Source organism: Pogoniulus pusillus, chromosome Z, assembly GCF_015220805.1.
Source record: "Pogoniulus pusillus isolate bPogPus1 chromosome Z, bPogPus1.pri, whole genome shotgun sequence".
Taxonomy (NCBI): domain Eukaryota; kingdom Metazoa; phylum Chordata; class Aves; order Piciformes; family Lybiidae; genus Pogoniulus; species Pogoniulus pusillus.
In genome coordinates, this window is record NC_087309.1 from 37124151 (window position 1) to 37145387 (window position 21237).

A 21237-nucleotide genomic window follows, 5' to 3' on the forward strand; every position below is an offset into this window, starting at 1 on the left:
TATTCCAGAGGTGTTAACAGTTCTTACATGCTCATTTTCAAATTAGTTAGAATTTTTTGCAAGACCACGATGCTGATAAAACTTAGGCCATTCTTTGGGTCTCACCAAACTTAGGGTTTGGGCAGGCATGTATTCAAATCCTATCTTAATAGCACAGCAGCATGATGCTACTTCACAGAAGGCATCATTGCTTTCAGGGCATGGAAACCATCAAAGAACATGACTGATCCCTACCTTAATTTTTCATGACTATTTCTTCATCCTCCATTCACAGAGCTAACGGGTTCTCAGAACTTCAGCAGAAAAGTTCCACGTTCTACAAGGCTGACACAGTATAAACCATTAGGATTACAGTCACAGTATGCCCCACGCAAATGCTAGTGGCAGATGCTGCCAGTAAGTGTTGGCCAAGAATTTTTATTTTAGATCACATGCTCAAACTAGTCAAAACAGATATAAGTCGTGGTTTCCTGTAATAAAAAATGTGAAGTATATAGATCTAAGAATATATTATGTGCACCATTTCCACTGCAGTCTAAAATAAAATCTTTATTTTTGGTATGTTCTTCTAAAAGAAGAGGAGCAGAATTATTTTAAATAAGACTTGTGTCCTCATTCAGCAACATTTTACAAAGTTGTATTTTCAGCCTTTATAAAATAGTTTTATAAAAAGACTACTTGTGACAACATACTCCAAAATATAGCAGATTTAAAGCATTTACATTTTACATGATCCAGCAGTGCAATATGCACTTAAATTTAAAACCAACTTCCCAATCAACAATATGTTGCAATTAATTTAAAAATTATTTACCACTCTTTTTTTTGTGTTCTCTGTTGCTTTTTCTTAAAACAAGTCAGTTTCTAAAAGACTTTCAACTTCACAGACTATTGACTTAAATCAGATGCAAGTTCCACACACAGCAGTAATCCCGTTTAATCATGGCTGACATATGATGATGCACTGTCAATTGGGTTGCACTGTAGAACAGTGAAGATCCTTGAATCCGGCAGAAAACTGGACTGTAGATTACCACTACTGAGAAACAGCAATCTTCATAAAGCTAGCTCTCTAAATTAAGAATATACTATAATATTTTAAAGCCATGCTAGGCTCTTGTTTAGAGTAGGACATGGTCCAGTAAAACAGCTATCCCTTTGTGTTTTCTAATTGCTCATCCTTAAACAAACAAAGGGTCATTACAGGTCCTGACAGCAAGCCAACACTAAATTTCCTAGTGTGTACCCAGCTTTGGGCCTTACTTAGCTGTACTACCTTGGGATGAAAAGCACCAGTTAACAACCAGTCTCTTTACCTGTACATCAACAGGATGCGGACCTTCCTGATCCAGTCAAACCACAAGTGAAGTAAGGTTCACTTCTATACCAATGGCAGTTTAGTACCCATCAGCAGTTCAGTATGTGCAGTAAGTTAGGCTCATATTGCATTATCACAACGCCTAATTTCACGTTCTCTGACAATTTTGTGAGAAATGTAAGGATAAAGTATTAAAAAATGCTATAAAAAATACTGAGGCTTCAGAAACAGAATGAAAGGAAGTAGTGAACCAGCAAATAAGCTCATTTCAGTCCTAGACATTTGTCTTACTGTGCCAAAGCCCTGCTGTCTGGACTACAGCAAGTCAGCATTTCAAGCCACCAGAAATTACTTTGCAATGCAATTTTTATACAGCCTTAACCAGAACTGGAACTTCAATATTGATACTTCTGCTACTCTTTTCACGGATGGAACTGTTATTTCAGAAGATCTTCAAAAACAACCATTATGTGAAGTTTGAGCTTGTTTGCGATCCCTCTTCCAGGGTAGGAACTATGAGTAGTCTATCTCCACAGATACCACTTTGATCCCAGGGTTCAAAAGCCACAGATCACAGTTCAGAGATCCAGCTATAAAGCATTTCCCTTCAAGCTCTGCCCAGCTCCAATTTCAATAAAATACAGGTAAAATTTCCCTGTTCATGTTCATACACTTGGCATGTCAGTGAAGAGTATTTGTTCCCCTTAGTGGGGCAAGAGATGTCCCAAGAACATATAGGGCATGAGTCTCTACTTTCAAAAGTTAAGTCAATAAACCATTTTCAAATACCTCCAATAGTTGGGAAACATTCATTCCGTCAGACTTTTTATGTTGTATATACTTATTTGAAACACTCAAAGGAAAGCTTTTAAGAGCAATTTAAAGGGTAACAATTACTGCTCCATTTCCTCTTTGTATGTCCTATTCAAGTCAGTTATCTTGCACTTTGGTAACAAATGGCAATTTGAAAAGGGCAATGGAAATCTTACTCCACAAGGCAAATATAACAAAAATTATAGGCAGCATCTCAATTTTTATTTAAAAGTGTTCTGAGTACACAACTATGTTTCTTTGTTTAGCTAGAGTCCAATTTTTTTTAAATTTTTTGTTCATCTTGTAGCATTTTCAAGTAGGGGAGAAAAGGAGAGAAACCAAGGTTGTTCATGCAATCCCAAGTAAGCCATTCAAGAAATGACTGGTGGATGAATACTACCCAAAGAACAACTTTGAAGCTGAAAATGGTCTAGCCTGCTGCAATTTGAGTTTCTTGCTAAAAGCCTTTAAATCTCCTTTGTAGTTTTTTCTAGGAGATTTGGGAAAAAAGTGAGGTTCACAGGCACCCAACAATTAGTACACTCAGTACCCACACAACTACTGTCTGAATAACCAGTTGGTCCTGAACTGAGATTAATTAGAAGGCAAGGGAGGGGAAAGAAGCCATTAGCATAAAGGTTTACTGAAGCAGTCATAGCAAGGTGCCACACAACTGCACTTCTGTCCACCAGATGAGGAGTGCAGCCCAATTCAGTCAGTTTTCAGTAGGGTAACAGGGAATGATGTGACATTTCAGCAAAGCTCTCAGCTGGGCTGTATTGAGGCACAGTGTCACACAGAAGAAGATTGTCCCACTGCCTGTATTGAAGACTACAAAAGAATGGGCTGACGATAGGCACAAGATTTGAAGATTCCAGCTTATAATCTATTGCCTCCATCCATAAAAATATTTTTAAAAGAACATCATAGTGGCTATTGATTGTGGAATGACTGCATTGTTGTTTTTTTCTTTTAAATATTATTCTATTAGAAAGATAAAAATTACAAGAACAAAGTTTTAATTGTGAAGTGTAAACTGATATTAAAATGGCAAGTGTACTACACATTCTATAAATACTTCAAGATGTTTAAAGGTCGTATATCCCCAAATGCCCATCTAAGGGCTGTAAAACAGACACGTGTTAGTACAGACTACATTTTTTACCTCGATTAAAAAAAAAATATATGCCTATCAAAATAGGAAAAAAAGTGCAAAACTTCATAAACATTTGTAGATCTTAATTTGTATCTCAATCTTGCATTAAAATTGCCCCAGAGGCTACAGGATCAACAGTAACATCCTGATACTGGAACACTGCCTGTGAAGGCAAGTCACACATCAGGACACATTTTTCTGTGTACCAGATGCCTCCTGCATTCTGTGGTTTCCTCTTTATATAACATGTCCATGGATTACAGTTGCTTGGTTTTTTTTGTTAAGGCTGAAGGTCTCTTTGATGATCAGTATTTATAACATTGGCCGGATTTATTCCATTTTCAATTTCTTTCTGATGTGATGCTGCTGTGACAAAAAAGTGGGAAGATTCCATTGTTGAGTGGTGACTGACATCTGCTTTCACCAGAACTTCATAATACAGGAGGTAAAATACGGGAGTTACTATGCCAATAATCAACATAATCACCACAGCTGTCCACCATCCAATGCCCCAGTCTGCTCCATAGTAAGGATCCTTGCATTTCTTAGTTTTACCATCCGTTTCAAAACAGACCTGTTGGGCTGCTAAGGCAGAAACAACCTCATTAAGATTTTCTCTCTTGGTATCATTGCACTTCACTATTTCTTCTATATCTCGATCAACTTCTTTTAAGAAGCTTCCAGCTGTCTCATTAGCAGAGAACTTCTCAGCAAGTGACACCTCTTGCACTTCTGGGGAGCAGTAAGCAGGCCGAAGGACAGGTCTTCCTTTTGGAGAGACATGCGTTTCAGTCAATACACTGAACTTCTTCACAGGGATTTTGATGGACCTCAGAGCAAAAAAGTCTTGATCATTGATAAGATTGTTAACTCGTTTGATATCTGCAACCTGAAAACAAAAACCAACAGTTTATATCTCAAAGCCAAATGAACCAAAACTCTTTGGGAGTCCTACCTCCTTCAGAAATACAATTCTTCCATAGTGAAACACAGGCAGGGCCTTTGCTTTGTTTTGGTACTGGTTTGAAAACCAATACCCAAGTCACACAGTATGATGTAAGAAGGAGGTCAAAGACCAAATCTGAACAATCTTAAAGCAAGAAGGTAATTACAAGGCAACAAACCTCCTCTCTTCAGATAAGACTGAAAATCATTTCATGAATATATTTTAACATATCCACCCATCTGTATTTCTGAAATGAATGAAATTAAATAAGCAAGGTAAACCTGAGTGTTCCCAAATGAGATAAATTAGTTAGTTCCTAACTAATTTGAGAACTTCCAAGACATAATAAATTAAGAGCTTCCAGTTAATGTAGTCACAGATGTGGTTTGGATTCTCTTTTTGCTTTCAGGGACCAAGGCAGAAACCAAGTGCAACTTAAATCTGTCATCTTCTCTCAAGTCAGCTCTCCCTTTTCCCTACTCATGATCAAAATGAGTCTCCTTTTGTTCTAAACAAGTTCAGATTTTAAGTCTTAATGTGAAATACTCTGTGAGGATTCAAATGTCCTTGGAGAATCAGTGACCCATCTGAGACAGAAATCTCCTCAACATAGAAGGCACAGCCACAAACCTGGCCATAATCAAGTACTTAAAAATCAGTACACTTTCCTGTTTTAAAGTGTGCAGTACCCAAGTTCAGATTCTTCCTGTCTTTATTTGGTGAACATCTACCTCAGGAGAACTACAGGCACAAAACAAAAGTAGTCTTGAGACCCTTGTTGGTTTGACAACTCCATTTGCAACACAGATGCAGCGAAAAAAATCTAAGATAGGGCAATCGGTGCCTACTGCTTCCACTAACCTCCTAATAAGAAGAACTGTTTCAGCTCCTGTGATGGTGTATGTTTTACATACACCACAATCAATAAATCAGATACATCAGGAGAAAGAACAAAGAGGTGGAATGTGGTAGATTGAGGGATCCTAAGTCCCCCTTAAACAAAACCATAGGGACGGAGGCCCATTACAGTGGTATGGACCTACTCATCCCAGGATATTGTAATATTGTTATTCTATTCCTTTTCCAGCAGTCCTAGTTCACCAGAGAGGTCCCAGGAGACTGGAAAATGGCTAACGTGGTCCCCATCCACAAGAAGGGTCGGATGGAGGAACCCGGGAAATACAGACCTGTCAGCCTGACCTCAGTGCCAGGGAAACTGATGGAGCAGGTTATCCTGAGGGATGGCAAAGGGATCAGGTCCAGCCAGCATGGATTTAGGAAGGGCAGATCCTGCCTCTCCAACCTGATCTCCTTCTATGATCAGGTGACCCGCTTGGTGGATGTGGGGAGGCCGGTGGATGTGGGGAGGCCTGTGGATGTGGTCTATCTGGACTTCAGCAAGGCCTTTGACACTGTCCCCCACAGCAAACTGCTGGCTAAGCTGTCAGCCCACGGCTTGGATGGCAACACTCTGTGCTGGGTTAGGAACTGGCTGGAGGGCCGAGCCCAGAGAGTGGTGGTGAATGGTGCCACATCCAGCTGGCAGCTGTCACTAGTGGTGGCCCTCAGGGATCAGTGCTGAGCCCCATCCTCTTTAACATCTTCATAGATGATCTGGATGAGGGCATCGAGTCAGTCATCAGCAAGTTTGCAGATAACACCAAGCTGGGGGCAGATGTGACTGGGTTGGAGGGCAGAAGGGTTCTGCAGCGGGACCTTGACCACCTGGACAGATGGGCAGAGTCCAATGGGATGGCATTCAATAGCTCCAAGTGCCGAGTGCTGCACTTTGGCCACAACAACCCCATGCAGAGATACAAGCTGGGGTCGGAGTGGCTGGAGAGCAGCCAGACAGAGAAGGATCTGGGGGTGCTGATTGATACCTGCCTGAACATGAGCCAGCAGTGTGCCCAGGTGGCCAAGAGAGCCAGTGGCATCCTGGCCTGCATCAGGAATGGTGTGGTCAGCAGGAGCAGGGAGGTCATTCTGCCCCTGTACTCTGCACTGGTTAGACCACATCTTGAGTCCTGTGTTCAGTTCTGGGCTCCCCAGTTTAGGAGGGACATTGAGATGCTTGAGCGTGTCCAGAGAAGGCCGACGAGGCTGGTGAGAGACCTCGACCACAAGCCCTACGAGGAGAGGCTGAGGGAGCTGGGATTGTTTAGCCTGGAGAAGAGGAGGCTCAGGGGTGACCTTATTGTTGTCTACAACTACCTGAGGGGTGGTTGTGGCCAGGGGGAGGTTGCTCTCTTCTCTGAGGTGGCCAGCACCAGAACGAGAGGACACAGCCTCAAGCTGTGCCAGGGGAAATTTAGGCTTGAGGTGAGGAGAAAGTTCTTCACTGAGAGAGTCGTTGGATACTGGAATGGGCTGCCTGGGGAGGTGGTGGAGTCACCGTCCCTGGGGCTGTTCAAGGCAAGGTTGGATGTGGCACTTGGTGCCATGGTCTAGCCTTGAGCTCTATGGTAAAGGGTTGGACTTGATGATCTATGAGGTCTCTTCCAACCTTGATGATACTGTGATACTGTGTGAAAAGAGTGCCTGACTTGATCTGTCCCCTTCCCTACCTTACTTCCACTTCTCTTCAAAAACAGTGCACATTCTTATCTTGCAGTTTGTGGGACAACTGGTGGGCAGGAAATTGAGCCACTGAGGCCTTGAAGACCCAGCTGGGGGGATTGTTTCAGCCTTCTCTCAAGATGACTGAGAGTGGAAGGGGTGGAAGATTCTAGAAGGCATTTGGGTCTAGTGGACGTTATATTTATCCTATCTGATTGCCTCCTGTAAATAGAATTTATCTCTGAACTTCCAATCAGTGTGCAGAATCCTCATTCTTACTCCTGGAAAGAGGTCAGAGTCATATTTTGTCCTCCACTAGTGGGTAAGCTCATGGCCCAAAATAGGACGAGCATAAAGGACTGTCATTTACTCTAGCAATTAGCAATTGCACCACAAGTTGTGATTTCTGCCTAAAGCTTTGGACCACTCTTCCACATCTCCAGGAATCTCCATTAAAGAACACAGCTGAATCTTCATTAAAGAACACAGCTGTTATCTTTGATTTCTTATGTGAGGCCTGCTCTAGTAAGTCTGCTCAAAATACCAAATCATAGTAGGTTCTGAAGCCAAGAATTGTTTAATGAGGCTAAGGTCTGTCATGATTAATAAATACTTATGTCAAGACTTTGCTACCTAAATTCACAACAGGAGGCCCTAATTCTGCTTCTGAGGAATCAAGATGGCAGCAAGACTTCTACAAATATGGATTTTGAATTTGACTAAATTTTACATCTTGAGAACAGTCAGCCAGCCAAGAGGCACAGACAATTTCCTGCTAAAACTAGGCACATTAACAGCTATCATCAACCATGAGAAAGTCTCTGGTTTAGTTAGTACTAACCACCCAAAGGTACTGTTCAGGAAGGATATTCACCAGACTGATTGAGAATCATAAAATAAAACATATAATCATTTAGGTTGGAAAAGATTCATAAGATCAGCAAATCTAACTAATCCTTAACCTAGCTCTGCCAGGTCACCACTAAACCACATCCCTCAGCAACACATCTACATAGCTTTGAAATCCTTCCAGAGACAGAGACTCCACCACTTCTCCATGCATCCTGTTCCAGGGCCTGACGACCCTTTTGGGGAAGAAAGTTTTCTTCACGTCCCAACTTAAACCTCCTCTGGGTGCAACCTGAGACCATTTTCACTTGCTCTGTTGCTTGATACTTGAGAGAAGAGACTACCCCTGCACCTGGCTCCAGCCTCCTTTCAGAGAATTTTAGAGAGCAATGCGGTCTTTTCTCCAGGCTAAACAACCTGTGATGGTTTGGGTATTACCTGCCCCCCCCCAGTTCTTACAATATCACCCAGACTAGGCTCAGGCAATGTACAAGCAGGTATTTACAATATATGCAGCTATGTACAGACATATGCAAGATAAAGGAAATACAGAAACACAACGCCCCTCCCAGAAACCAGAGTCCCTAGGAGGGGTTCCCAACCACCCTTCCACCGACTTTCTACCCCCTCTACCTTATCGCAGAGTTTGCCTTACATGCAAGGTGAGATCAGAGGACCGGCAAGGAGGGTTAGAAAGTAGAAAGATTAGTTACACAAAAGCAGCCCAAGGAGAAAGAAGTACAGGCTCCCAAAGACCTGCACTGACTGTCTTATCTATGTGCATGTTTTTGTTTTCATACACCTCAGCAAGCCTACGAGAGAAGCAGACATCACCATTGTTTCCTTTTCACAGCCTATAATCTAATTTCTCTCATCAAAATATTCTAGTTAGACTCAAACTAGCACACAACCCCAGTTCCCTCAGTTGCTCCTCACAAGACCTGTTCTCCAGATCCTTCACTAGTTTAGCTGCTCTTCTCTGGACCCACATAAGCAGCTCAATGCCTTTCTTGTGGTGAGGGGCCCAAAACTGAATCTGGTACTTGAGATGAAGCCACACCTGTGCTGAGTGCAAGGCAACATCAGTGCCCTGATCCTGAAGGTCACACACTTGTTAATACAGGCCAAGAAAATCTTAGCTAGGAGCAGCAGCAAGGGCAAATACCTGAAGACAACGGCTGGGGCACCAGGCAGAGAACTCCCAATGGTACAGTACTTTTGTCCTATTAAATATTTAAGCAATGGAGTGGAATTTAGAAGGACAGTACAATGAAAGGAGTTTTTAGTCCTCTCTTCATGGAATTAAGGCTTCACACGAACCTTGAATAAGGTTCAGCCATTCCCTCCTCATCGCTACCTCTGACAGCAAAGACAGCACTAGCAGAAACGCCCAGCCGTGACTGCGAGAATAACTTCTACAGTAGCATGCACACTTTGTGACAGTGCCACAAGCAAGATCAGACATTTATTTCTTACCCTTATGCTAGCTTTAAACAAAAAACACCCTACAGACCTGGAAACGTAACCTGACTCTGCACTGTCATACTAATATTTCGTTATTTTTTTTACTCCTCAGGAGCACGGTGTTGCCCACATGGATGTTAACAGCCGCACTAATTCACCTCGCCAAGGGACCAGACCCATCTTTACCCAGAGCACCGAGGCGTGCCCGGGACACGGCAGCAGCGACAAGCGCCCGCGGACTTACCGAGCAGCAATACTGAAGTGCGATGGCGTTCAGAGTGTCTCCCTCCTGGATATCCTTAGTTAGCAGGACGATATCGTCCAGTCTGTCCCTCGATGCACTCCTCCGCACCTTCTCCCTGCCCCGTGGCCGCAGCTCCGACACCTCTCCCTCTTCCTCCGGCCCTTCGCTCTCTGCGCCCGTCTCTCTCACGAAGGGGTATAGGTGCCCGCTAATGGGTGGCTGCGCTACGGCCGGCGGCTGCAGGCCGCAGCCGGAGCCTCTGCCGGCCATTCTCCGCGGACAGCTCTGTGGAACAGATCGCAGATGTGGAGCCCTCCGCGGGGTATCCCCACACCGGCGTCTCCCCAACCTCAAACGCCCTCCACGACGAGACGACAGCTAGCCCCACCACCCCGCTCCACCCCTCCCCAGCCCTACCTGCCGCCGCTCCTCATGGCGACCGCAATGGCGGTCGGGCCGCCACGTCCTCAGAGCGATCCCACCCCCAGCGCCGGCCGCGCAGCATCCCTTAAAGAGACCGCAGGTCACTTCTGCGCTTCGGGTGCTGCGCTTCTGGGGAAGAAGGAAAGTGCCTCTTGACGGGCCGCTGAGTGTATACGGCCTTGTCTTTGAGGGCACCGGCGCAGAGGTTTCCTGGTGAGGGTAATCGGGCCGCGGCTCTCTCATCCGCCGATGCTGGCCCCGGCCGTCGCCGTCGTGGCCTCGGCTGACGGAGTTCCGTGAGAGACTTAATCGGGTCTGCCAGGGGACGAAAACCATAGAATCGTGGAATAGTTTGTATTGGATGGGACCTTTGCAAGTCATCTAGTCCGATCCCCTACAGTCATCGGGGACACCTGTAACAGGATCAGGTTGCCCAGAGCCCCAGACCTGAATGTTCCCAGGCATGGGGCATCTACCACCCCTCTGGCCAACCAGTCTCGCTACCCTCAATGTAAGAACTTTCTTCTTTATATCTACTCTGAATCTTCCTCTTTTAGCTTAACTTGCCACCCTGTGTTCTGTCACAGTAGGCCCTGCTAAAAGGTCTGTCCTCGGCCTTCTGAGTATTGAAGGTGTCCCCAGGAGCCTTCCCCAGACTGAACAACCCCAACTCTCAGCTTGTCCTCAGAGCCGAGGGCTTCCAGCCCTTGGACCATTGCTGTGGCCACCTCTGGCCTGGCTCTGACACATCTATATCTCTTGTGCGCTGAGGGTTGCAGAGCTGGCCCTGGCACTGCAGGTGAGGTCTCAGCAGAGCAGAGGGGCAGAATCTCCTCCCTTCACCTGCTGCTTGCATGGCTTCTTACGTAGCCCAGGACATGGTTGCTTCTGGGCCGTCACTGAGTGTACATTGCTGGCTCATGTCCAGCTTTTCACCCACCAGTACACTTAAATCCACTGCAGGGCTGTTCTCCAGCCCTTCACCCCCAGCCTGTATTGATAATGGGGATTTACTCAACTCAGGTGCAGGACCTTACCCTTGGCCTTGCTGAGTTTCCTGAGTTTCAGACAGCCCCACAGTTCCAGCTTGTCTAGGTCCCTTTAACAACATCCTGTCCCTCAGTAAGAATTATAGAATCATAGAATCAACCAGGTTGGAAGAGACCTCCAAGATCATCCAGTCCAACCTAGCACCCAGCCCTAGCCAGTCAACCAGACCATGGCACTAAGTGCCTCATCCAGTCCTTTCTTGAAGACTCCCAGGGACGGTGCCTCCACCACCTCCCTGGGCAGCCCATTCCAATGGCAAATCACTCTCTCTGGGAAGAACTTCCTCCTAATATCCAGCCTATACCTACCCTGGCACAACTTGAGACTGTGTCCCCTTGTTCTGTTGCTGGTTACCTGGGAGAAGAGGCCACCCCCCACCTGGCTACAATGCCCCTTCAGGTAGTTGTAGACAGTAATAAGATCACCCCTGAGCCTCCTCTTCTCCAGGCTAAACAGGCCCAGCTCCCTCAACTTCTCCTCATAGGATTTGTGCTCCAGGCCCCTCACCAGCTTTGTTGCCCTTCTCTGGACATGTTCCAGCACCTCAACATCTTTCTTGAATTGAGGGGCCCAGAACTGGACACAGAGTATGATATTTCTTACAAAAGCTGGCAGCTTCAAGGTTGGGCTAAATATGTTGTAAAAAATGATTGCAGTGTTGCTGAAGTCAAACATAGTTTCAAGTCTGCTTCCTCAACCTTAAAGATGGAAAGTAATTTTAAATAAGGATTTGGTTTGTATTTTTTTTTTGGCTTTAAGCTTGGTTATGCTATGTTTTCAATCTTTCCTGAATCACCAAAGAGGTTAGAAATGTGTTCAATATTAACAAAGGCAGAATTCTTTTAAGTCTTTAGTTTTGAAAATTAAATTACTTTAGCTTTAAAAACTAAATCACTGAAGACATAAAACTAAGAACTAATGATTGTTTATCTATGTTGAGTGCCACACTTCACATCCGCAAAAGCTGAAGAAAGTTAATGCCACATTTTCAGGCATTCTAAAAATAAACCATTAAGGTGTGGTGTGTTCTTGTGCCACAGATTATTTTAAAGTGGATGTGTATATATATATATATATATATATACTCACACATCACTATCTACCTTAATATAGTGCTTTATTGTGGATGAGGGATGGATCAGGCAAAATTAAAGTACTCCTAAGTGCGCATCAACAAGATAAGCAATATATTTCTGCATAGATGTTCTGTCAAGACCATTAAAGTTCTATGCTGTGAGTAAGAGAAGGTTTACATGGAAGAATATAAATAATCTCAGGTGCAGGAGTTACCAGTTACCATAAAACTCAAGATGGCCAGATTAGGCAGGTCTGACTGCTGCTCTTTAGGGAGAAGAATGGAACAGTACTAATATGTCAACAAGATTTTCTTCCAGCAGGAAGTTTGGCACAGGTAGCAGAACCTGATTTTCAGGGTTTCTGCATTTGTTATAATATTGCTGTATCTGTTGAGTGTAATTAGAGTCTCCTCAAACTGAAGCTTCTTACAAGTCAGGAGACTATTTCTTGACCATTTAGGAGTTTAGCTAGGGATATTTTCTTCAAGGTATTGCATAGCATGTTTCCCTTCAAAGCCTGCTCAGAAATAAACATTCTAATTTTGTCATGGGTCAGATGCACAGCTTGTGCTAATTAACATAGCTGCAGTGAAGGCCTTAGATACAACCCTGCACAGGAGCTACTGCACTACAAAGACAAGCTTGGATTGTCAGATTACGTGACAAATGTGTGAACATACTTGTAGAGGTCCCAGAATGATCTCTGGAGATGGCAAAATGTGACAGGTTGAATCTTCCACCAACTGTATTTCCAGCAGGAGCAATATTGAAAGTGACTAAATGGAATTAATTTCCCATAGATTCTCAAGTTTTCTGGTAGAATCTCAAGCTGGCAAAACATAATTATAACTTAGTGAATGAGAATTCCATTGTTAGAAGGTGTCTTCACATGTGGCAAAGAATATCTACAGCACCAAGCAGTTTTATTTTCATTTTTAAAGGAAGCTTTCACTAATAGAAGTGAAGCAACTGTAGTTGTCTGTAGCTGGGAAACTGATGACTCAGACCCTATTCATACTGTTGAAAGACTGTTTCATGAGACCCATCTGAGGTGCGGGTGGACCTGGATAGGAGTTTGAAGGCAGACTTCATATGCAGTAATGCCTGCAGCAGTGTCTGATGATTGTCCCATCATACATCACTAACAACATGTAGTTTTGGCAGCTTTCTTTAATTTTGGGTGGTGAGGCTACAGAAAAGGTCAGGGTGGAGAATTTCACCATTTATTTTATGCAAAGAGGTGCACCATCAGATAAAAAAAAAAAAAAAAAAGAACTGCTGAAGCAGCACTCTGCCTTAGAAAGGGAAATAAAGTACTGGAGTTTGCCTTGACCCTGCTACACCCCTGTGTGTAACCATTTGTAACTAGTGACATTTTCCCATCAATAACAAAAGCGTATATTCCAAACTTGATGAACAAGACTGTAGCTGCACAGCTCCCATGAATGCTAATAGGAATACAGCCTTTCTCCATCCCCATGTAGGTTGCTTTGCATATCCTAATAGTGCATTCTCAACGAGCAACAAGGTCAGTGTTAATCACTCCATAGCATTCCAAGAGCAACTGCAGGAATCTCTACCACATTCTCTTTGGTCATGATATATCTTTTGTGGCCTAATCTAAGAAGTTAAGTATACACATAAGAATAAGAAAAAAAACGTAAGGAATTAATATCAAAGAAAAGTAAAGGAGGTGTTGAAGGGCTGGTACATCTTCTATTTTTAATTTAAAATATTAAAAATTTATGTTCTTTCTGGAAATTACATGCATGTCACATGCCACCACTACTTTTGTAAGTCTTTAAGTCATTCTATGATTCAGGACCAACAGGGCAGATTTACATTTAGATAGCAAGTGCCAAGTATCTAAATGTGCGTTATAATTTATTGAATGACACAATAAGCTCTGAGTCACTGAAAGGTGAGTCACAGAGAAACAAATACACAACCTCTGCCTCTCTCTGGTCCCTTTTTGGTGATGAGGAATGGTACTAAAACTATAGGAAATGGTAACCTTGAGGTAGGTTTGCAGCTCCAGTGGGCTACAAATGAAATAGGAAGTTATTAAGCAGTGTCTGACTACAAGATGTCTGAGGTGCAGCAAGAGGAGATATTTAAGTTGTAAGGAGAAAAGTACTTCCTACCATAAAAGTAGGAAGCAAATAAAGCTAAATTTGCAGAGATGTGCGATGCAGCCTGTTCTTCAGTGGAGATATTTTAATCTATACAGTTAACTATAAGCACTCTAATCTGAGCCTTGATCCTCAAAATTAGCACAAACCTATTTTAGTTAGCAAGGTTCTCACAGTTTTGCTCTTAAATGTGTTTAAAGAGACCACATTTGTTTAAATTAGTATTATGAGTGTTATTACAGATAAATGAAAATACCTTCCATAGCACAGCCAGTAGGGTGCATTGGTTGTTTGAACTTTGGTTTTTCAAAAATCTGTAAACATTTTTGTATTTTCTTCTGATTTATATTTTACTTTGTTCAGCTCAGACATTATTTGAATAAGAAAATCTACCAGCGTAACCATTCGGTTACATTAAATACTATGCAAAAATGGGGTACAGCTCTGGAAATTTTATTTCAAGTTATTCATAGATGGATTTTCCTGTAAAATTTTGAATTTCTGCTCACATATCTGCATTGATAAATAAGAGTTTTGGTAGTGTGGTTCCTGAAGATTTAGTTTTTTTTAAGACTCTCACAGATTTCTTCCATTTTTACCTGGATGTATCTGTAATTAAGTCCAGATATATTGATATTGTTTTCCATGAATAAATTAAAAGACCCTTTCTGTGCTCATCTTGGTTTTTCTCTGAAGGTATTTTTGAAGTGTAGCCAAATCTTTTGCTCAGGTTTAGTGTGTGGCTTGTTTGTTTTGTTTTGGTTGGTTGGTTGGTTTGTTTTGATGTTGTTTGTTGTTGTTGTTGTTGTTGTTGTTAGTTTTGTTTTGTTTTGATGAATTAAACATTCAGAGAACTTGTGGATTTTTGATTTCTGCTTTCTCTGTCTTTCAGGGTTTTGGGAATTGGGTTTGTTTACATCCTCTGCAGTTTTCAGCATTGTTTTTACAATGTGGACACCAGAACATTATGCAGTTTCAAATATCCACCCGATTCATGCTATACATAAAGGTAAACGATTCCGCCTCCCTAACTACTGGTCACTAAACTACTGTTGGTGTATCTGAAGGTGACAGTAACTGGTTTATCCCACTCACAACACCACACTGGACACTTACAATGAGATGCTTCTCTGCTTGATTTCCTCAGATGAGAGTGATCCAGAAGATCATTTATAAGGTATAACCAGTAGTTCAACTTTGAAAGTAATTCAACAATATTATCATGAGTTGTTTTAATGGAACCACCTTAAAGTAAGACATGTCACCATAACATTGCCACTTCCTTTCTGTTAACATCAATCTCACAAACACCCAGTTGTGATTTTTGTATTTGTAGAAAGAGTTGAGGAGCAGCACATCTATTTGCAACCCTTGTTGAGCTACCTAAGAGAAGTATTTTCATTTGTTTATAATGAAACTTATATTTTGTTCATAATCTCTTGCTGGAGAGTGCTTTTTGAGATCTACCAGCTAGTTTTTAACCCTTGCTACAGCATTGTACTGCTTTACTAACATTGTCTTTTCTTCTACCATATGGTAATGTGATTGAAAATTTAAGTCCTTTGGTTCTGCTATACCATCTTCATTACCATAATTCAAATATATAATCTTTTAGAAGAATATATATTTAAACTAAAGAATGTGGTTGAATTTCTTGCATAATTAAACCAAGCTGCACTATTTGTATAAGATCACATATTTATTCCATGCATTTCTTTTACCTCTTTGTAAGTGGAAACCCTGGAGTAGGGTTATAATTTAAAACTGGGCTAGAGTGTTATCTCTAAACTACCACAAACTCACACTACCCTTTACATGATTTTGGCTAGATTTTCTGCCAGGTCACATTTATAGTTTAAACTTCCCATTGTGCCCTTGGAATTGGTTGTTATAGACATCTAAAATATGGTTATTAAATTTATCATAGATTTGCCATCCCAGTGGCTTTTCCTTATGTCTTTAATTTGCTGCAATTCGTAATTTAAGGTGTCTGCTCTCCAGTCCCTTTTTTAAATAACCTGTTTACCAATGTATTTTTATTTTGTTTCTGACTTATTTTTTTCTTCTACTATTACACCAACTTGGATGTCTGTTCAATTCCTTGCTTCATTGTAGAATATTGCCTTTTTGTCACTCTAATAAATAATCTTTTTCTTAATTCTGAAAACAAAAAAACTTAAGAATTTTGTGAGTGTGTCTCCCTTACCCAGGAGGGAGTTTGAATGGATTATGGTATTTTTTTAAGCATTTGGATTTGAGCTGTGGCCGAAGGTTTCTCTGGCACTGATAGCTCACCCTTACTGGTGACAAAGGTATGCAGATATGGTTGTATCTTCATTGATACAGATGTTTTCATGGTTACAAGCCCACCAGAACACAGATTTCTACTGTGGATGTAGTCTGTATTAATGCATTGCTACAACAGAAGCGAGCTTTCACTAGCAGACATTGCCCTTTGATGTCATTCCACTGAGTGGGAAAGTGCCCTTACAGAGGCCCCAATACACCCATGCAGTCCTGTCAGCAGTGCAGCCCCCTTCCTCTTCCACTCTTCTAGTGTTCTTCCCACATGAAGAGAGGCCAATAAGAAAGCAAAGAGGTTGTCTGGAATCTCCTAGCATTGTTCTCATCCCTTGTTATAAGCTTCCCATGGCTGGTGTGGTGGGGTATGCTGAGCAGCTTTTAGAAAAGGGAGAAGGAATAGTAGCAGGGAGTGTGAGCAAAAATAGAGAAGCTATCTTGTGGTAAAGGATTGTATTCTGAGTCTTGAAAAGCTTTAATACACAATCAGGGGTGGTGTATTTCGGGTACCTTCAGCTTTCATCTGTAATGGCATGGAAATTAAATTATTGAATTAATACTCTGCTCCTGATATTAGTAGCAGCAGTGATACTGTAACTGGAAACACCTTGTAATGTTTTCTTTCGAATTTTCAGCATAAAGTTTATTAAAAGAAAAAAAAACCCAAGTCCTATAGCTATCTTTATCTTAGGACATTTATCAGTATAGAGATGAAGAAGGGGTTGTTTTTTATGCAAAACATGCTGGTTTCAGCTTTTTTCTTTGCCTTTGTCATTTTCAGATAACCACAGCATCTTTTAATAAATATGAAAGTGCTTGTGAAATAAATAATCCAACTTTCTAAGAATTTGAAGTCTGATTACAAATGTCAGTTTATGACACAAGTAAGCAAGTGTTCTAGTAGACATAGAAACAGATTCTCTCCACTCCTGTTTTCTTACAACTTTTGTCCTTGTATTTGATTCAGCTTCTACATGGGACAGCAGAATGTGTCAGAAACCTTTAAATTCTTTCAGTGAGTACCAGGCATGTCAATGCAAATACATTACAAGTAAATCCCTCTATATGGAGAGACAGTTACATAGCCCACACTATGTTGGTAAAGTGTTTACAAGGTATTAATATCCCTACTGTGACAAGATGTATTTAATGGGAAGCAACAAGGAATTTGTTTTATTAGTTTTTCCTCCACCCTTGTGTAATAAATCTCAAAAGCTTCAATATTGATTCAATGAAATGAATGGCTGAAACATTCTGGAGAGGCTCTGACAAGTGGACAAATGCTTCCATGGTTACATTGTGCTATGCAGTACGGTTACTGAGCTTTGTTGGTTTCCTCCCTCTGCCATTGAAGTAAAATAACAAACCACAGGGAAGCACCACACATGGTGGGCACAAACTGGAGACAACTTTAAAAGACCCAAGTTAGTTGATCTTATGCAGATTTTAAACAATATGGGTTTTGTTGATTTATGCTTTACACCCTAATTGTGCATTTCAGTGCTTTTTCCTTCAGATACCACTTTCTCATGGAACATTCCTATTTCTTGTGTGAGCCATCTCTTGCTTTCGCTTTACAAGGCCATGAATTTAAAGGCTTTCTGAAAGTGCATTTCATAGAAATGTAACATGGGCTGTGTTTTTGCTAGAAAAACTAGAAGCCCTGCATCAGTGAGGGCTTCTGCAGTACCTAGGAAATGAATAACAAATCAGGTACACAACCTTTTTGTGCAGTTGTTTTAGGGTAGTTTGCAGTATAGTTAAGCGGTTTGGTTTTCCACATCCTTTCATCTAATGTACTCAAATTTCGGGTATCACAATGAAGTAAGCATATAATTTCGTAGACGTGACATTTAAAATACAATGAAAAGTAAAGCTGTATAATTATTTCATTAGCTTAAAACTGTTGCAGGTCAAGCATTATGCTAAGAAAAGGAACTTGTGAAGGCCTTGGATTTTATTTGGGACAATGTGTAAATGAAACTGAAAGCAGATATGACAAGTGCAGTCACATTCTTTTCCCTGGCAGGGCAACACTGCAAAGAATTTGTGTTTTCCTCTGTATTAGTAGCTGCTAGGATTTAACTTCCTCTACATGCATCACTAGGATCGCTGTCACAGCATCAGAAGACACAAAGTCACAGCAAAGATGTATGCCAGGATTCCCCACAGTGAGGAAAATTATTTCATAAATGTGGAAGATAGTTACTTCTGAGACAGAAATTCTGGCCCCGCAGCTTCCCATTGGCAGCTTATTGTGGGTACTTAATTTCATATGTACTCTCTTAGATCTCAAGGGGGTAAAATAAGCAGCAAATGAATAAACATTCAGTGATTCACTTAAAAGAATTTAAAAGAGGCAACTCTGAAGTGGAAAACCTAAATTATCTGTATTTCTATGATCTGGAGAAACAAGTGAAGTTGTACGCAGCAGCTGGAACCCTTTGCTTTTATCTCTGTCAGTCTGAAATACTTCTTGGAAAGTTGGAAATTACAAACAATCTAGATGAGTTATGGAGAATTTTTTATACTTTCATTACTTTTTATCTTCAAAAATAAATACTCTTTTGGTAAGAGTTCTTTTTGAATTGACAACCTAGTGCTCTGAAGTTGTGTGTTTTGATGGATTTTTTATGAGAGAGCTTCTGAAAGTTTCTGACTTGCTGCATGCTATCTACATTGACATTAACATGCAGCAGATGAAAAGCTGGGCCAATTGGAAAAAAAAGGCTGCAATTTTATGTAGCAAGAATAAGGATACAAGAAGAGCAGCCAGACAGTTCTTGCCATTTCTCCATGTGACTGAGAAACCAGTAAACATCCAGCATGGTGTGAAAGCAGCTACTGAACACTGTAATACTAGACCACCTCTTCAGAGATGGCATTCTTTTCATGTCATTGTAATGACACAAAATTACAGAAATTGTGTTAAAATTGCATGTTAGAGCTCCATCAGCCAAATATGAGATGCGGCAAGTTGAAACAAGTTGTTTTCTCACTCATTTGTTCAAGTTTTTACACCTGATTCTTTTATTATGTGGAAGTTGTGTGTATACCAGTAAGGAATTATACCATAGAAAGCTTTGCCAAGCCAGCCACAGGCAGCATAAACCAATTAATGTTTGTCCATCCAAAAAAAAAAAAAAAAAAAAAAAAAAAAAGAGCACAATCTGCTTGGAAATTCTTGTTTTTCAGTTTCTTAAATCCTGGACAACTCTGAAAAATAGAAGCTTGTGATGGTTTGGGGGTTACCCCGCCCCCCCACAGTTTGTATTTGCCCCAGCTAACTCAGACGGCCTCTGGGAATATAGATGAAGCAATTTATTTACAGCTAGCAGAATTTACAAGCAGCTATTTACAATATATACAGTTATATACAATTATATACAGAAATATACAAAGGATAAACAATACAGAAGCACAACTCCCCTCCCAGAAACCTGAGTCCCCAGGAGGGGCTTTCAAACCACCCCAACACCTCCCCCGGCCCTCTCAACCTTACCCCAGTTCTCAGGAAGAAGAGAGGTGCAGCCAAGAGGTTAGGGAGCAGGGTTAGTAGGAGCAGGGTTAATGAGATGTGACCAGGTCTAAGGCAAAAGCAAGAGTGAGAGACAAAATGGAGAAAAAGTCTTTCTTCTTCCCAGAGCTCTCAGCGAGACTGTGAGAGAAGTTGACATCAATTGTTTTCATTTCACTGCCCGTTATCTAGTTCTTTTACCAAAACATTCTAGCTTGCTTCAAACTAGCACAAAGCTCAAAACCTGAATACATCTGCAGATCAAACAGCCTGGTATAAACCACTAGGTCAGAAGCATATTCAAATTCTGTCATTCAGTCTTCTCAGATTGTCAGTGCTGTTTTTATCTGTCTGCTGTGAGTTCTTTCATGTGTTTGGTTATTCATCAGGAAGCTATGCAGTAAAACAAATGTTTTATTATTAAAGTGTTCCCAGCACAACGGGAAGGTTGTGGAGCAGTTCAGGAAAGACAGCAGTGCAAACACCTGGTGCTGCTGAAGACACTAAGTGATACCTGACAACGGTTGTGCATTTCTCTGGCATGGGGCAGCTGGATCGGAGCCTCCACAGTGTGGCTAGATGGCAACAGGAAAGTGATCAGAAACTCGTTTCACATTGTGAAGGATTGCTCTAGGATGGTGGTCAAAAGCCTGGTAACACAGGCTAGATAAGCTCTTTGATATGAGTCTTGGTCAGTTCTGTCCTCCTTCAAAGCAGGATTTTTAGCATTTTAGAAGACCATGCTATCAAAGTCATGTTCTGTAGTTCTGGCTGCTGTTTCTTTCAACACTGCCAGTTTGATCTGCTTCCCAGTGTAAATGGCATTGAGAAGCAATGAGAAAAAAAACACAGAGAAAGCATTTGTCTTGGTTCTAATTTAAATTCTTAGAAACTCAAATATATTTGATAGAACCAATATCAATTTATAAAGTGCCCTTCTCTCTTCCCACTTTCCCAAAGGAAAGGAATTAGATGTAGAGAGAGGAAAGGTAAGCACAGCCAAATAAATAATCGCCCTCTGATTTGAGAGTTAAAAGAAGAAAAGTTTAACAAATTAAAAAGGTATCTAAGGTAAGGAAGTTACAAAGGTATAGGGAAGGGAAAAATAAATACAAAATGTGTAAATACAACCAGATTTTGATGGCAGTGGGTTTGTCTGCCTCATGGGTGATGGCCACGTGATAAAACAAAGAGAACCAGGAATAGGATGGTGAGGGAGCACAGAGACGAGTGAGAACAAGAAGTCTCCCCTGCTTTTATGGACCTTTAGACAGGAAGGGGGAGTGGGCTAACCATCATCTGTTAGTGTTCAGACCCACTCCTGGGGAGGGGTCAAGACCATGTAGGGTCAGGTTCAAGGTCACTCCCCCTGGAGGGTTAACCCTGTAC

The 21237-nt window shown here is 41.5% G+C and overlaps 2 protein-coding genes across 2 annotated transcripts in view; one reads left to right on the top strand and one right to left on the bottom strand.

Annotated features, from left to right (window-relative positions):
• Window positions 1–348: 348 nt before the first annotated feature.
• Window positions 349–9833, bottom strand: LYSMD3 (LysM domain containing 3). The gene is made up of 3 exons (XM_064140010.1): window positions 9767–9833; window positions 9350–9634; window positions 349–4176 (listed from the first exon to the last, which is right to left on the bottom strand). Exons 2-3 carry the CDS (start codon window positions 9617–9619, stop codon window positions 3568–3570), a joined length of 879 nt encoding a protein of 292 aa, XP_063996080.1. The 5' UTR covers window positions 9620–9634; window positions 9767–9833; the 3' UTR covers window positions 349–3567.
• A 188-nt stretch (window positions 9834–10021) lies between these two features.
• The window catches only part of ADGRV1 (adhesion G protein-coupled receptor V1), a 450458-nt gene continuing 439242 nt past the window's right edge, over window positions 10022–21237 (top strand). Inside the window, 3 exon segments of the mRNA XM_064176319.1 lie at window positions 10022–10068; window positions 10330–10358; window positions 14923–15039. Coding sequence (XP_064032389.1) covers window positions 10022–10068; window positions 10330–10358; window positions 14923–15039 — 193 coding nt within the window.

Excerpts from the sequence above, each read along its gene's own strand:
- LYSMD3 (XM_064140010.1), bottom strand. The coding sequence starts at position 9,619 with ATGGCCGGCAGAGGCTCCGGCTGCGGCCTGCAGCCGCCGGCCGTAGCG. Across the intron at positions 4,177-9,349 it reads CACTTCAGTATTGCTGCTCG|GTTGCAGATATCAAACGAGT; the intron begins GTAAGTCCGCGG and ends TTTTGTTTTCAG.